The sequence below is a fragment of the Primulina eburnea genome, chromosome 3, assembly GCF_022965805.1.
Source record: "Primulina eburnea isolate SZY01 chromosome 3, ASM2296580v1, whole genome shotgun sequence".
Taxonomy (NCBI): Eukaryota; Viridiplantae; Streptophyta; class Magnoliopsida; order Lamiales; family Gesneriaceae; genus Primulina; species Primulina eburnea.
The window spans coordinates 10,973,817-10,991,437 of record NC_133103.1 but is presented as its reverse complement, the minus strand read 5'-3'; the positions used below and the strand labels follow the sequence as shown (position 1 = coordinate 10,991,437).

At 33.6% G+C, this 17,621-nt stretch overlaps 2 protein-coding genes across 2 annotated transcripts; one reads left to right on the top strand and one right to left on the bottom strand.

The window, feature by feature from the left end:
- The first annotated feature begins 318 nt into the window (after nucleotides 1-318).
- LOC140826316 (homeobox-leucine zipper protein ATHB-16-like) lies at nucleotides 319-2,472 on the top strand. Its single transcript, XM_073188540.1, has 3 exons — nucleotides 319-836; nucleotides 1,134-1,507; nucleotides 1,850-2,472. Exons 1-3 carry the CDS (start codon nucleotides 788-790, stop codon nucleotides 2,336-2,338), a joined length of 912 nt encoding a protein of 303 aa, XP_073044641.1. The 5' UTR covers nucleotides 319-787; the 3' UTR covers nucleotides 2,339-2,472.
- Nucleotides 2,473-8,023: 5,551 nt separating this feature from the next.
- LOC140826314 (uncharacterized) lies at nucleotides 8,024-16,885 on the bottom strand. The gene is made up of 14 exons (XM_073188539.1): nucleotides 16,503-16,885; nucleotides 15,595-15,671; nucleotides 14,788-14,946; nucleotides 13,863-14,079; nucleotides 12,644-12,730; nucleotides 12,420-12,559; nucleotides 11,997-12,077; nucleotides 11,563-11,627; nucleotides 11,126-11,301; nucleotides 10,148-10,278; nucleotides 9,975-10,062; nucleotides 9,312-9,525; nucleotides 8,857-8,963; nucleotides 8,024-8,624 (listed from the first exon to the last, which is right to left on the bottom strand). The coding sequence occupies exons 1-14, from the start codon at nucleotides 16,668-16,670 to the stop codon at nucleotides 8,124-8,126; spliced, it is 2,211 nt and encodes a 736-aa protein (XP_073044640.1). The 5' UTR covers nucleotides 16,671-16,885; the 3' UTR covers nucleotides 8,024-8,123.
- Between the last annotated feature and the right edge of the window lie 736 nt (nucleotides 16,886-17,621).

Below are 17,621 nucleotides of genomic sequence, written 5' to 3'. Positions count from 1 at the left end.
GCAAAGAAATATTATGATTGGGGATTTTTAAATAACTTCCCCTTAAACTAAATCACATAATATATATTTTTTCTTTAACATTCATTAAATAAAAATAATATTATGAAATTTACGCATAAAACGTAGTCAATTTATAGTGAGAGAATAAGACAAATAATGAAGTCGGAAATGACCAAAATAGCCATGGAACAAAGAAATCTGCATTTGATGTGAATTTGGGGTTCATTTCATTGGTTTCAAACCCAAAATGCAAACCTTAGTCAGATTTTAACCATGTGGGTGACCCATTCTGTATTATTTAATGACACTGAAATTGTGATAGGCCAGCTGGGTAGTCACTCTACTACGCTAATCCCCCTCCCCTTTCTCCCACTCGATTTCTTGTGTCGATGAACAGAATTTGTGCATAAATATCTGTTCATGAATTGATTGAGCAATCATCATGTAAGCAAAAAAAGACTTATAATTTGGCTTTGGGTTTTGTTTGCTTTTCTCTTTAATTATGGCTCACCCAAGAAGAGAAAAAAGGCTGCACAATGATATCACATGCATACAAAACTGTGCCTGGATTGTTTGTTTAATGGGGAATTCGGCCACCAATTCTTGATGGGAGTGAAGAAACTTGCCCTCGAAGAACACGCGCTCACGCACCTGAAAGAACACGCATAAACGCTCGTCCCTACAGGCTGCAGCACAGTGTCTTTAACACCAAATCTCGCTAAAAGTCTAGTTTGAAGAGATCTGAAGGGTTCCCGCACATAATTTGTTGCAAGTTTAGTCACCGAGAATGAAGAGACTTGGCAGCTCTGATTCTTTGAGTGCTTTGATGTCTACAGGTGATTGAACTGACTTCAAGAATTTATAAAAACCCTTTTTTCCCGATATCTTGATTAGTTCGTTTTAAATTGTTTATGATTATGTTACATTATTTACACAGATTCAAACATGCCCTTGAAATGTTTTCCTGTCCCTAGCCCTATTTCCATGATTTTCACCACCTGATGCAACGGTTTATAAATCAAGATTCATACTTATTTTTTTTTTTACCTCTTTTGGTAACTTTTCATCTACCTACTACCTCGTTCGCCCTTTATTAGAACTGATTCTTTAGCCGCTGCTTTTGGATTTTGTAGATGAACTGAATCAAGAAAGCGATCCCATTTACAGTAGGGAGTTTCGGACCATGTTGGAGGGGTTAGACGAGGAAGGTTGCGTCGAAGAATCTGGCCATGTTTCGGAGAAGAAGAGGAGATTAACAGTGGATCAAGTGAAGGCTTTGGAGAAGAGTTTCGAGATTGAAAATAAGCTTGAGCCCGAGAGGAAAGTTAAGTTGGCTAAAGAAATTGGACTGCAGCCTCGGCAGGTTGCTGTTTGGTTCCAGAATCGGCGCGCGAGGTATAAAACCAAGCAGTTGGAAAGAGATTACGGGATTCTTAAAGCCAATTTTGATAATCTCAAGCAAAACTACGACACTCTTCAGAGTGATAATCAAGCCTTACTTAAACAGGTACTAATCATACGTATTCATGTAGCCAATGTTGTTAATTACTTGCTTGTTTTGAATTAATATTTCGAATATTTCTCGAGGGAAACAGCCTTTTGACGATGTTTAAGGTAGAATTAACATATAATCTATGCTGGTTTAACTCCGGAAATTAATGAAATCTGGTTTCTGTTGTTAGTAATGTCATGTACGTACAAGCTTGATTTTGAGTGGCTGATCAGCTATATTGATAAAACGTTTTTTATTCGAATTCAACTCCTAGCTACATGGGTGATATTTATGAAAAGATGAAATCTTTGATGGATGTTTGGATCTAAAATATACTTTCGTGCAATATGTTTGTAGATTCAGGAGTTGAAATCTAAGCAAAATGGAGATGTTAAAAATGAGAGAATAGTTTGTGTCAAGGAAGAGGCAATGGTACTGTCTGATACTGAACAAAAGAAGAGCCTTGAAACCCCATCGAATTCTCTCGCCAAATGTGAAAAATCTGCTACTGAACATGATTTTCAAGAGAACGTGTCATCTTTTCTTGATTTCAAAGATGGATCTTCGGACAGTACCGATTCAAGTGCAATCTTGAATGAAGAAAACAACAGCCCGCATCAGTATTTGGAAATTCAGAACGGATCCTCCAGCGTGGGAGACGAATCTAAGGCAGCAGCAACTAACGCAAGCTTTATTGGAGACTCCCACAAGAAATTCCAGCCGCAGTTTGTGAAAGTGGAGGAGTACAATTTCTTCGGTGAGGATCATGATCAGTCTTGCAGCAGTTTGTTTTCTGATGAACAAGCTCCTACCCTCCATTGGTACTGCTATGATCAGTGGAATTGAAGATCAAATATTTCAAATCTTAATAAGATTCTGTGAAAAATAAGGCTAAAAAAATCCCCCCAAAAAAAAAAAGAATGAAAAAATTATGCCAAAGAATTTGTTAACCAACAATTTTGTATAGTACATTGTCTAAATGATGGTATCTGTCTCGCACTGTTGAATGTATAAATCAAAGGAGTGTGGGTGTGTTGACATAGACAGAGACATGGGGGCCCAGCAGATGGCGCTCAGACTTCAGATTTCACGTGGTGGCGTGGGGAAATGTACAAGGCGACAATTAATACGGGTGGGGGAAATATTAAACTTTATATATAATTTAATACAAATAATTAAAGAACTTTTATATATAAAAAAATACAAGTTAAAAAGATTAAAGTTTAGAATTCGTAATTAATTATTTTCATAAATAATTACTAAATTTAATAGAGGCCACATAAGCACATGCAGTGGTCGCTTAGATAAGGTTAAATTTGATCGAAATATAAAATAATTTCATATTGGATTGATTTGATATGATTGAAAAAATAATTATTTGAGAATTTAAATTTTTTATTGATATATATTACGTATTTGTCAATCCAAATGTAAGATCTTTATTTTTAATTAGATAATTATATAATTCTATGAAAAAAGTAAAAGGTACTTTTATCGTAAATAATCCATCTTCAGCCAAATATTCGCAGCATATTGGTAAGGATATATATATATATATATATATATCTATATATATATATATATATATATATATATATATATATATATATATAATTCCAAATACCTTGTTTTAAAAATGTTTATATATATATATATTGCCAAATATTTGTTTTAACACAAAAAATCTTATAATACGGACTCACATATCAATTTCGTGGGTCGAATATCTTATTTGGATCATCCATGAAAAAGTATTGCTTTTTATGTTAAGAGTATTACTTTTTATTGTTGATATAGGTAGGATTGACCCGTCTCACAGATAAAGATTCGTGAAACCGTCTCATAAAATATAACTCTTGCTTTAAAATTAAATTTTCACTTCCGAGATACACCTATATGCCAACAATCATAGTGTTGTTTCTTTCCCACAAAAAGTTTGGGACCGATCGTGGGATTGTCCGCCTCTTATCAAATGACCACTTTGTGGAGCATCATTTGTCCATTAAATTTTAAAAGATATCGAACCAAGATTACTTCATTTTGTCTAAAAAAATTTATAATAAAATTTAGAAAATATATATTATTTTCATTTTTTGATATGAAAAAATAAAAAAGACATTTATGATTGGACTTGACTCGAACGAATTAATTTTTTTCTTCAGAAAATTCAATTTAAAGAAGTGAAGAGGAATTATTTGTTAAATAGTGAGGACATGGTAATTTGTAAAATCAATTCGATTATTTATTCTACTTTTCTAGCTATTTGATGTTTGCTAAAAATGTGTTCATTGCAGTGATTATTATATTATGCATAATTAAAGAATATCAATTCATACCGTTTTGATACATTGTTAACAACTCAGTTCACTTCTGTACATCGCTGATATAATGTTTACCTATTAAATACGACGACGAAACATGTCAAAATTATACATTAACTAAATAATTATCACCTCAACATATCAAAACTGTTAATTCACATAAGTAAATTACACGTGATCGAATGATATTAAATGTCATATTACCTCAAAACTACAAGTGAAAATTTGAGTAAATTATAAAATTTATCCATAAATTTTATTTCTCAATCATGATTACAAACATCATTAGCTCGTTTATATGATTGCTGAAAATGACTGAATTTAAGACTAAAAGAGTAATTAGTTTGTTAATTATTTGAGATATCATTAGCCTTGATATTTATCCACCCGCGGTGTTCATTTCCCTTCAGATATTTTAAAAGAAAGGATTTATGCTTTTTTTGTTAATCAAACTAATTTTATTCAAAATATCTTTCAAAAATTACTTTTCAAAGCAAATTAAAGATACGAGTAGGTCTCTTATAAGATGGTCTCACGAATCTTTATCTATAAGACGAATCAATCTTACCGATATTCACAATAAAAAGTAATACAACGATTTCAAATTACTATACTTTTGTAGCCAAATAAAAACAATAGATTTAAGCCGTGGATTTGAAATCAAATTTACAAAAAATCTTCCATCTAAGCATAACCTAAAAGTTTTGAAGATTGATAATGCTTTAAGGAAGAAATGATTTAATAATATTTTAAAAGAGCAGAAAAAATATTGATACATATCATATCTTTAAAAAAAACTAAGATTTCACAAGTCAATTTTATTAAACATATTTCTTATTTACATCACACAATTTTTTTTTAAAATCTCATGATTTCACTATGTAAATCTCAAAATACTTTTTAAAAATTGAAAAACATGTTGGAACAACTCTGCATGTTTGGTGGAAAAACAACACAAAAAGAGAGATTCCTATTGCCCCATAATGCCCCTATAGGTGTTGGTTGGGGCATGTGACGTGGGACCAACAAAAATGTCCTTACACTCGTCACCAGGAGTCACATCGACTATTTAAATCAAAAAATGGTCAGGTTTTGAAAAATAGTTTTAGATACTCAATTTAATTAATTTTATCGAGCAAATCGCGGAAATAGAAAAGATATATTTGAATAAAAATATTGTAATTTTGTATAGTTCTTTCCTTAATTACAATCAAGAAAACAAAATGCGTACATTACCAAACGTACATACGTGTTACTATATAAGAAAAACTTGTGTGAGATGGTCTCAAAGATCGTATTTGTGAGACAAATCTCTTATTTGGGTTATCAATGAAAAAATATTATTTTTTATGTTAAAAGTATTATTTTTTATTGTGAATATGGATATGATTGATCTGCCTCACATATTAAAATCCATGAGACGATATCACATTAGGACTCATTCTTACTATATTTGTGTATCAATAATACATTGAGCCCTTAAAAATTTCCGAATTAAAAATTTGGTCAACCTTTTCTGCGGCGAATTTTTGTCTTTGTTACGAATTGTTTATAAGTATTGCAGGTAGTCACAAATTAAATGTCACGTTTCTCATATGATTTGCCGAAAAGCAAATTTTTAGATTGGGATAAATTGATTTTTGTTAAGCTCTATAATTACCACGTTAATATGTCGAGGTATCAATTTGATATGATTGTATTCTAATTTGTGGGAACAGAAAATTGATCTTTAAAAATTAAAATTAGTATAATTTTCCCCACTATTTTATTGGCTACTTTAATGTAGGCCAATAGACTTGGAAAATTGTTGTTGCTTTTTGGCTTCGCTTTTGCTCGTGTCCTTGGCCTTTGCCAAGCATGTTGTGTTACATTTCTTAGGTGCATGCACAAATTACATCCCATCACCTTTTCTTTCTTTTGATTTTTGTGCTAAAGTCTGCAACGACAATGATCATTTACTATTTGATTTCTATGCTTCTTTCAAATCATTATTTTTTTATGATGACTATAGAAATTTAAAATTAATAATAAATTTCACCAAAACAAGAAATTAAAATTATTTTCAAACAGTATGATTTCGATTTCACCGTCCTCTCGTAGCAAAATCAACAGTTTTAGAGCTGTGATCGGAACATGAGAAACGGTTCTTCAACTTATATATATGGTCGTTATGGATGCGAAAATATGTGATTATTCAATGTTAAAAGCATAGATGATGAAAAGACAAATTTTGTTTTAGAGATTCCTACTTATTAAGATTTAGACTTGAATTTACTCACTCATAAAAACTAGCTCAAAAAAAGTGAATTGTCCAAGTCTATAAATGCAATTCACAGGAGAACTCTATCCAACCGATGTAGGTACGTCTTAACACACACTCTCACGTCTAGTAATCAACAACTGAAACGTGAAGACAATTAACGGGTGACGGCAATCCACCACCTAACGATGGGTCCGAGCTCTGATATCATGTTCAGATTGATACTTGAACACACTCAACCTCAAAAGCTAGTTTAGTAATTGAAGATTGTTCAATTTCATATATACAACTCCCAAAAATCATATCTAGTCGATATAAGACATCTTAACAATACTTAGGAGCCCAACATCTTGTTCTGAATTGACATAAACATATTTTTTTCAAAATAGAAACCTCACCCTCATCTTATCACAACAAGTGGTACTAAAAAAATAGAACTTCCTATTTCTGCTAGAATATTTATTTTAAATCATAACAAGCTATTACAGAATATTTCATTTTACTTCGTGGGGGTACTGTCCCCATGAGAAGATTAAAGGTCAGTTTTAACAACACATATACGGGGTTTATCAATTCATATGCGGGTCCATCAAATTCTTTAAAATCAACTGCTCAGATCCTGTGGAACACTGTCCCACAGATAACATCGACCTTTCCTGCTATTACTGTTGATATTTTTTTCCTTTTCTTTTTTTTTTCTTTTTTTTTCTTTTTTCTGAATACTATCATTATCAGAACAGATGACCATCCATCGCTCTATTTCAATTCATCGGTGAACCTCTGATAAATCGACAGGTGATATTTAAATAAAAGGTTTAAAAATATTTAATAAATATACGTTATTTATCTACATTAACGTCATACATAAAAAGAAGAATCATTTCATTACATAATTGTCTACACTTTGAATATTTGAATATGCATTAATTAATAGTGGCCCTCATCAATGAATTACTACTTTACGTGACAGCAGGTTGATTAAAAAAATAATTAAAACTATTATATGCTTGTTCAATTTATTTATTATTTATAACTTTTTTAAAAAAAATTAAAAATCAAGGATATGATAACATCGAAAGATACGGCCTAAATTAAATAAATTTAGCATTCCTATTAAATTCATTATCAACAATTAAAAATCCTCCTATGCCTAATTATATATTGTTTTAATTATAAAAAATAATAAGTAACTAAAACAATATAACACACAAAATCTCTAGAAATTGTGAATTCCCACGCTTGACTCCTATAGATATTTTTGATTAATCGCAATATTTTAGTATATGAAATTTTTTTTAGAAAAAATTGGCTCATATTCAATTGAAATCGATCGAGTTACTCGTGAAAAGCATTTTTACCATCATCGATTTTGCATTTAACTTAATTATTTTTTAATTGAATATAATTTCTATTAATAAATAAAATCCAGATCCCGATGCGGCTGAGAACGTCCCCGTTTCTGCGACTCTGCACCAATACCAACTCCTATTAATATATTGTCAGCGCAGAATAATATATATATTCACACCCACGGCAAACGAGCCAGGCTGGGAGTTTTTTTTTTATCGAGAGAAAAAAAATTTATAATTGAATTTCGAATTCATCTCGACGTTGAGTTTTTTAAAAAACTTGTGAGTCCACACAAATAATTCAGACTCATCTTGGAGTGGATGGTTAGGGGAAAATGGGATTGTAACAATTCGAGCCTACAGCAGAGGCTTCTCATTTTGCAAATGCTATACTTATTGACAATATGATTCTTTTTGTTTTAGGTTTAGCACTCAGTGAAACAAGATAAATTATAAAAATTACAATTTCCTATCCCTTTGAGCTACTAGTACAAGGACAATTCAAAGACCATACTTTTGAGTATTCTTAGGGGCTGTTGGTGGAGATTTATAGTCAAAATCAACTACTCCTGTTCGCCCTAGCTCGTATGATTCCCCCATGTACAATCGAAAATAGCTACAAAAAATGGGGTAGGGTTGTGGCCTTTTTGGATCCCAGTGAATACATTCAATATCTTTAATATAGTCACAACTGTAAAATGTTATCTATTCCGAGCTGAAGCTCTGAATTCATGATCATCTTCCTCGTCATCGCTTGAACGGCCATGATCTTCTGCAGGACGTTTCAGTCTCTGAAAAATCTCATCGAGGGATTCAGAGGATGATGCACGTGACAAGAGTTTTGTTTCTTGAACTTGTCGTAATGGTATAAGCTTTTTTGCTTCCATATTGGCTTTAAATGTCTGGAAACCTTGTTTCATAGATGCCCATTTTGAAGCTAAACCCGATGGAACACCAGAGGCGTTGCTAGGATGAGAGCTTGTATCGTTAAGCAATGAGACTTTGGCTGAAGCGATTGTCTCGACTGGGGTAGTATTATTGGATGTGGATTTGCTTTGTTCTCTTATTGCAGCGTATTTGCTGCTAATGACTTCTTTGGTTCCCGAATACCTCCGTCTGTCATCTTTTAAAGGCTTCGATGAACTTCCCTTGGTATCCCCTTCGCTCAGTTCGGATGTCGTCTTCATTTTGAGGGAGTTATCCTATGCGATTTACCTTATCATTATTAAGAACTAAAGAGTACAAACCATGTGTGATACATAAACTATTCTTCAAGACGAGACTTGTAAAAAGATAATTCATAGCGAATATGTAAGTACGACGACCACAACAAAGTTTGTGAGTGGTATAAAGCATTTGGGGTAAGCTGCTATGATACTTAGGAGCACGTTTACAGTCAACCAAAAGGAAATCTGCAAGAGAAAGATCACATACAGTGTTATTGAAGCCAGACTCTAGATCTGCGCTTGCACCATTGAAATTTCGAGCCAGTGGAATAACATGTTCCCCGACTTTCCGCCCTTGTCCCAGCCAGGTCCTTTCTGTCAATTTACACAACCTAGTAATGATGAGATATCACGAATACGACAAAATACTATTATCCATGCCCGATGTAAGCTTCATCTTCTTATTTAAAGGGCAAATTATCTTTCGCAAATACCCTAATTAAGATTATGGAGATGTCGGATCAGTAACAGATCATCGTCACTTAAAAGAACGAGGAGGTAAATATGTTGTGAGCAATTTATATTTCAACTCTCGTTTGCAACTGTGCCCATTCACATTAGATTGCTGAAAACAGGAGAAAGGGGGCAGTGAGCAGGACTTCATATGATTAGAACCTTGTGTAAAATTACATCGCTACGGGACAAGCAAGATGGCTTATTTACCTCTCTGTAGAATAAGCAACCCAGAAGGATCAAAACCATCCATATCATCTGCTTCCGTGTGAAGTTTAAAAATCTTCCAGTTACAAAAGAAACTAATGATTCTATCAAAAAAGTTGCTTGCCACAAGGATTGTATAGACAACCATGATAAGGGGATAAATTCTGTTAAATCCTTCCCCAAAAAAAGGCACTGCTTCATCGATCTTCCCCATGCGCTGCAACCACATATCATGTCGAATCACATAAACTAAAATTTCTATTTTAACCAAAATTATTGGGTACCACACCATATTTCCATATGAGGTAAAGAATATGTTAATTGTTATAAAGACGAGACACTAAAATCAATTCCAATCTTTTGTGCCATTTCCTACCTTCCTTACAACATCCATTCTCCTGGTGCCATGTGTCCGGTTCATCAGAATTTTCAAATTAAATAAAATCCATAATCAAAATTAACCAGACACATAGCAACAAGAGAGTGGCATAGCAAGGGTTCGAGTAGGAAATGGTGCTGAAGATCCCATGCAAACAAATAATAAGCCGTCAGCAAAAAAATATGCATGAAACAATAAAACAAGAATAAAATAATAATAAAACTGAACCTTGTAACAAAATATGTTACCATTGCATAAACAGCTTAACAATACTATATAAAGCTCACCTTTTCAAATATAGTCTTCTTTGGTTTTTCAAAACTAATGAGATTAAGAAAGTTATATGAAATTGGAGGTGCATAACGAGCAACCATCCTGGCAGTCAAATTAAAAAATTGTTAGCCGATGGAATATTACAACTATCCAAATAACGACAGTGAAACAACAATAAAAATCTTACGAGCATATCATCAGCAAGCTGACAGAGCTTGTTTGTTTTGGCGTCAACGAATAAAACATTAGCATTCCAACTTTGAACAATGAATAGTACGTGCAAACACACATATACATCAGAGGGACGAAGGCACAGACCTGTTACAATAAAAGAAGACATGACACAAAAATCAATGTGAGTCATGCGACACATAAAAAACTCTCTCAAAATCTGAGAGACTGATGTTTAGTGCAAGTCAACAGGAAGGAAAAAACTGTACCAGAAACGAGAAAAGGAAAATAATACAAAAACATAACATATTTAGCATGCAAAAAAGAGAAATAAAATGAACCACCACCAGTTACTTCACACAAAAATTCTAGTTACAAAGTTACATGGTGAAAAACATGTTTAGTAACAGAAGCTAAAGACCTACACAAAGGTGAATCATACTCTGAGAGGAAAATCAGATAGCCATAACTATCACAAGAAGTTACAAGCTCCTCTAAGGAACAATTTATGATGAAGTCTATTTTCATCAAATTTTCCTCCCTGGCTAATTCTTGCAAAATCCTTGGTTATTCTTGATCTACGGACAGCTCTGCAGGAAAAGTGTTTCCCACATAGTCCCACATCACATCCACCATGTGTCTGTGGTTCTTTAGAAGAATTTTTTTCGAATATTTCTATTTTCCACGTCGAGTTGAGCCAACCTCATTCATTCCGTAGAAAGATAAAAATTGATCACCAAATGAATTGTCTGATGCTGGCACAATATAAAAAGGGTAAATGCAGAAAATAAAATTACAAATATTTTTCAAATCATAAAATTTCAGGCACTGCCAAAATAGTATCCAGAAGTTCATAATCTGTATTCAGCAGAGATCAAGACAAAACTTTGCAAAATGAACAGTCCAAATTTAAAAAAAAAACGTTAAGAGACTCTTTACTGAGATCACAGGTCAATTGTCAAGATAACTTTGTTAAAGATGTCATGACCCATACCTGCACCAAAACCTCTTCATTTCCTACAGATTTTATGAGGACTGAAACTAGAGATAAATCAACTCCACTAGTCAACATAGTGGCCTCAGCCAGGAGTATAGCAGCAGACATGCAACCAAGGACAACAGCAAAGACCTTTTTCAGATGCTTCCGCAAGATACACTGCCATACAAACTCTGAGGAGAAAAACACTATCAATCATCGAACTACGTGGAGCCTATGATTAGACTGGATAACTCTTCTAGACAGGAATATTATAAGTTTAAATAAAGTACAGTTTAGTGCTTTCCCTCACATTCAGATTAAACCTTTATAGGCAGTGCAAGGTCAAAACTTGCACGCTATGAAACATAGATTTTGTTTTTGTCCAAATGGATGAAACATGTTTATCAGTATTCTTATTCAAATACATGTGGCATATCGGAGGTATGTATTACCTGCCATATCAAAGTAAGAGCCTAATTTACCACTTCGTTCAGGTCTCAAGCTCGACACAAATTTCCTGCATCATAAATAAGAGTTCAGATATTCCTCTTAAGTCGCCCATAGTGTCTTAATGCAATTATCTAGCTAATGTTATAGAGTGAATACGAGCGTTAAAACAATCAAGTCAGATATAATCATTGGCAAGCTTGAAATATGATTAAATTATGTCAATTATCAGATCAAGAACTCCATGTTTATGATTCTTTGTGTGAAATTAGATAGTTTAGAACAAACTCTTCTTTGAATATCACTAACAAACTTGGAAACTTTAGTTTCCAGGTATAAAAAGGAAACGTCATATATGATGTATCGTAATTCAAATGCAAATTGTCGTTGATGAGTTAAATTCTGGTATGATGTACGAGTAGGAAGGCAAGGTGCAAACCATCCAGTAATGCTGCGTCGTTCATAACTCTTAACTATATCTTCTAACTCAAGCGCCTCCATGACATAAGTCAGGTACTCACTACAAAACAAGAAAGTATAACGAACCCTTGATAAGTTAGCAAGTTATAGTTAAATGCAAAAGCCTCAAGGAATAAAATCCAGTTATAATTATGAAAGAGCCACAATGTGCATCACAATGACCCATGAAGCATTGACTTGGGAGAAAGGAAAGCCATGAAAAATGCTATGGCAAATTAACACTACTACAAGAAATGATATGAAGATATCACAACGGCGATTAAAAGGGATTGGAGCGTACGAAGACAGGTAGATGAAATGACACTACCAGAGAAACAAAGAATTATAGTATGGAACAAATTCACTCCAGACCCTAAAAATACTTTTCACACAATAAATACACCTTTTGCATCGATAATACTCTTCTCGAGCTCCCCGCAGGTGACGCCTTAGCGTTGCCATTGATTTCTCATCAGTGTCATAATCCATATCATTTTCTCCCAAACGACCACCTTGTGGCTTGAAGGAAGGATCTTCTTTGAACTGGGATACAAACAAAAAATTGAACTTCATACAACATATAAATTATAATCATGTGGAATAACTACATTGCAAGAAACAAAGTACCATTTTCACTAACAAGTCATCAATGACATCCATATGACGTCTCAATGGATCACGCTTAGACATCTGCTTTGACGTTGCCTGAGCGACCTATGAAAATCCAACAGAGAAATAGGAAATTAAGAAAGATTGAAAAGATAATAAAAATAGCCAAAAAAATAAAAAATGAACTAAGTGCATAGGTGAATGTCTTAAACTTTCTTTACACATACTTAAAACAAGGAATACCAATTTTAAAGATAAAGAGACCAGAGATCATAATTATGAGTTCACTGAAATGGAAGATAATAGCCACGTGAGGGGGACAGAACAAAATCTCAGCTACATTTTATTTCACCAAACTGATCATGAGGCAAATATTTGGGTAAACATCTCATGCTCTCAAGCAAATAATGAACTGTCTGCGTCAAACATAAGAGTTCTAGATAATGGAATTTTAAATCATTTTGCTCGCAAGAAAAAATTACCCTTAACTTCCACGAAACAATTTTTTAACTTCCAACACAACAAAAATCTAAAATCCTTCACATTATCGTAGGCCTTGCATGAGGCAAGTTAAAAGAAGCCTACTAAGCCACCAGGGAAGGTAATTCATGGCTGTGGGAGAGTAAACTGGCTAACATCAAATAGATATTATTCCATGGAAGATGTCCCTATGACTCATAAACATTAATCATCCTTCGGTTAGCTGTCTATGATTCATAAGAATTAACCAACCTTGCAACTTTTCTTTCCCTTTCTCTTTCTTAATTTAACGTACAAGCTTGGCTCATGCATATAATTGAGTAATGACTAACAGGTTTTTTACAAGCTATGCATGAGAAGTTTCTATTATTATTGGGTCCATGTCTTCTAGCACTATTTTCATACTTATGTTTGAAAAAAGAAACATACTAAACACTAAAGATAGATGTCTTACCATAAACAATGACCTGGAACTAATAATGCAGAACGGCAAATAACACATAAAAAAGTAAAAATCTTACTAAATTGTTCCAGCATAACCCCATCCTAACAAACATATAAGTGTGTTTATTGATCATTAATTGAAGAAAACACATCTAGCTTGAAAGTTGAGGAAGACTTGGAAATTTCACACAGTATTCGTGCACAGATTCCAAGTGCCTTAATTATGTTCCGGACAGATCCAAAGAAACATGGCATTGTTTACCAACAGACCTTGTATATCAAATTGGAAGCATATGTTTAATGACATACTAACCACAATGGCATTTGACAAATCTTGGTGGGCATCATCAAGTTTCAAAGCCATTTTAGCTATCTTGTGTGATAGAATCTTTTGACGAATGGTCCAGTCAGCATTTCTCCAGAGATTTTTTGGAATCTCACTCAAACCAAATCCAAGAAGGAATGCACCAGTCACAAGTCCAAATGTATTCGAGCATCCCATTGCAAAACCCAATATACCTTGTTTACGCCTGTCAAAGATGCCAGTAATAATGATATAGATACTTGCAACTCAAGTTAGAAGAGACCAGTTAATCTACTTCACTGTCATACTAGTAAACCATCATCAACCGACACCAAAAAAGTTCTAAAGGAATAATATTAGGTCAGAGTTGCATCAACTACATAATCACGTTAGTCTGTTTATGTCTAACGACCGGTCGTTAACAAAAATCTAGAACAAAATTGTTTAATGACTCTCAGAATCTGTTCTCTGTTTATTTAACAAACATTTGCACAGAAAGGATTCATTATCTGTCATCTCATCAACCTATTCCAACTTCGAAAGCATTTTTGATCAAACTAGTATATTGATTAAAAAAATTGCAATTCCATCCCAGTAAACAAGAAAGTATTCCGGCTCAGCAATAATTACAATTAGAAAAAAACATGCAGGTTTTTCCGGCTGTAGTAAATTCCAGCCAATTACTAACTTGTATCAAACACTAGTTCAGTGGAGGTCAAAAATATGTTTACTACCGGCGGACTAGTACACTCAAGACAAAAACTACTAAACACCTCACAATTTAATGATTTATATATGTTCCATGAAGAAAGTGTATCTTCCACTAGGCATCAACAGATCCAAAACATGCTAAGAATACCAAGATAGCTATTCCTAACAGAAGAAAGGAGACAAGTTATGAAAATAAACTATTTTACGAGAAGAAGAAACAAACCATTTCTCATCCATGGTAATGAGGAGAATAAGCCCCAAAAAACCAAAGGACCCCACAATCAAATAGAAGACTAGGTTTACACGTATGCTAGTCTTCAATCTTTCCATCAATGTAAAGTCTCCAGCATCTTCGTAACCCTGTATGAGGGGCACAGCAAGCCTGCACAGAAAGGTGAAAACATAATAAATAAATATTTCGAGCATATGATGATTCCATCAAATAAATATAATGAGTATCTGCATGCAGTTAAAAATAATATAACGCCTATAATGTCATATTAGTGTTCACTAGCAATCACCAACAAAACATAGTCAGTGTACACAGATTAGTACTGACCATTCCTCCACTCCCACCATATCAGCCGTAATTTTTCTTTTTTCCTATCAATATTCCCCAAGGAATCGAAGTTCATGGCAGTGCGTGAAGTATTCCAAGAAGTAACAAAAACTTAAAATAGCCCAGTTGGATACCGAGGGTTTGAATATTAGATTCGTTCAACAAATGCAATTTAAAGTTCGATGCCAGATGCCACAAAAATGAAGAAGCGACTGGGAATACTCAAGTCCATTTACAATGGAAAAAAGGTATGAGCCAAGAAGTCTGAAAACATTTTTATCTTTGAAGAAAATAAAACTTACTAACAGAAATGTGGACTCTCAGCTGAAATCAAATAAGACAAACACACATTAATATAAAAACTCGCAAGACCATCAAGGTACAAAAAAGGATAGAAAGAATGGTTCTGACCATAAGCCGCTAATTCTAACTAATTATTAATGAACACAGAGTCCTAAAAAAACAGCATACCATGTGAGCAAAAATGTACTCCAGTATGACCAACTCCAAAAGAAAGAGATGCCGCCATTATCATGACCAATTATTGTCTGCACGACAAGAAAAACATTAATTTTATTCAAATTCACAGATGTATACTGCCAAAGCAGATTATAAATCGGAGGAACCATCAATTTCTTAGGTATAATATTAAGTAGAAAAGGCTGTCACATGTGCATGAGAAAAAATATCAAATGAGGAAATATGGAGCACATATGTATCATAGCTTAGTCCTAGAAACATGGAAAAATTATGTGAGGACTTGAGTTCACACTTCACTCGGCTCTAAGTTGATTAATTTAAAGTGGAAATAAGACAGACCAGTCCCAAATTTTATTATGTCCTCAATTCCTCATCAAACCGCGCCACAACTAAAAATAAGCATTCAGAGTGAATATGTTGGCTATGCTAACAAACCTAAATACTATGCAGGCCAACCCACCAACTTCCTAGGTCATCTTAAATTTGGCTCAGCAGAAATAACTAAACGGCAGAAATACAGACTAAATCAAGTAACCAACCGAAGCTAAAAAAAAAATTTCCGAAGGACCACTGATGTTTCGAAATATAATCCAGGAACAAAACAAATGCAGGTCAAGAGTCCAAATAAACAGAGTTAACATCTAACTCAACAATTCCAGGATTTGGCTAGACAAGATTGAGACATTGAATAAAATCTCAATTCACAAACAAAGTCACACTCTCTTCTATGTCATGCTTAAGAGATTGGCACGTCTAAATTCAATAGTCCGAGAAAAACGATAAAACAAATAAGATCATTCGAATCAAAAACCAAAAAAAAAAATCAGAACCTTGAGCAAATCCAACAAGCTAAATTCAGCTACAAAACATTGAAAGTAAATATATAAATCACAAATTACCGTCCAAATGTCGGCAGGCACGAGGATAATGATCGAAATCGAGCAAAACCATGTGTAACCCACGGTGAAGTAAACATATCGCCGCACCTCTGGACCGGCGAAGTATTTTAAAGTCAAAACGACCATTCCTAGGGTTAATGGCAGCGAGATCATATAGAACACCCACATTTTGTGATACCAATTTTCCAGAAAGATTAAAACTTCGAATTGAAAAGGGATCGATCGGTAATTTGGAAATGATGAGTCTCGTTCAAGAAATGGAAAGTATGCGTCGGAAGATTTCGGTATTTCGCCCGGGCTGCTGGCGGTGTCAGGTCGGCAGGGCACATCACAAAACGCACGCCTCGTCTCTAATTCAATACATTTTCTTTTATTTGACTTTTTTTTTTGGAAAGATTATGTTTTATTTGATTTGAGTAATTTTATTCATATAATATTTATTTTGAGATTTAATAAAAACAATTTATCATACAACTTTTGGTAAATCCGTACAAGATAGATAACCACTTAACTGATATATGTTTGATCGGATTTCAACCAATAAATTAGACAAAATTTTGATTTTATTCTTTATAAAAATTTAACTTATTTATTAAACTATGATATATACATTGTATAACAACTTTAAATAAATATGTTTATATATGATACCTCATTGCAACTCGGGTCATGGATGGCCCTGGATGTTACATAGATAGCCCGAATCAGGGTAAATTTTTAGAAAGAGTACGTCAGAAGCCGAGCATGTGAATGTTGACTTTGAGTTTTGATTAATACTGACTTTGTGTTCGATTTTATGTTTAGTTTCCGGAGGTTCAGATACGCAACCATTTTGTGCTTTTCTTATAATCATTCAATATTCTTGAGTCGAGGCTTTATGGAGCTAACAGTGTGAGTATAGAAACTACAATTTGATTTCCTAGATAATGTGAATTGTGATTAGTTTCTTAGAATGTTGTGTTTTTGTTCTTCTATAGCTAGTCCTCGTTATTATTATCGTGTAAGAATCGTTTATAGATTTTATATTTTATTTTTACTTTTCTTTGACATACCTGCAGATGACATGTACTAAGCAAACTGCTCGTAAGTCAATCAGGAGGAAAGGCTCAGAGGAAGCAA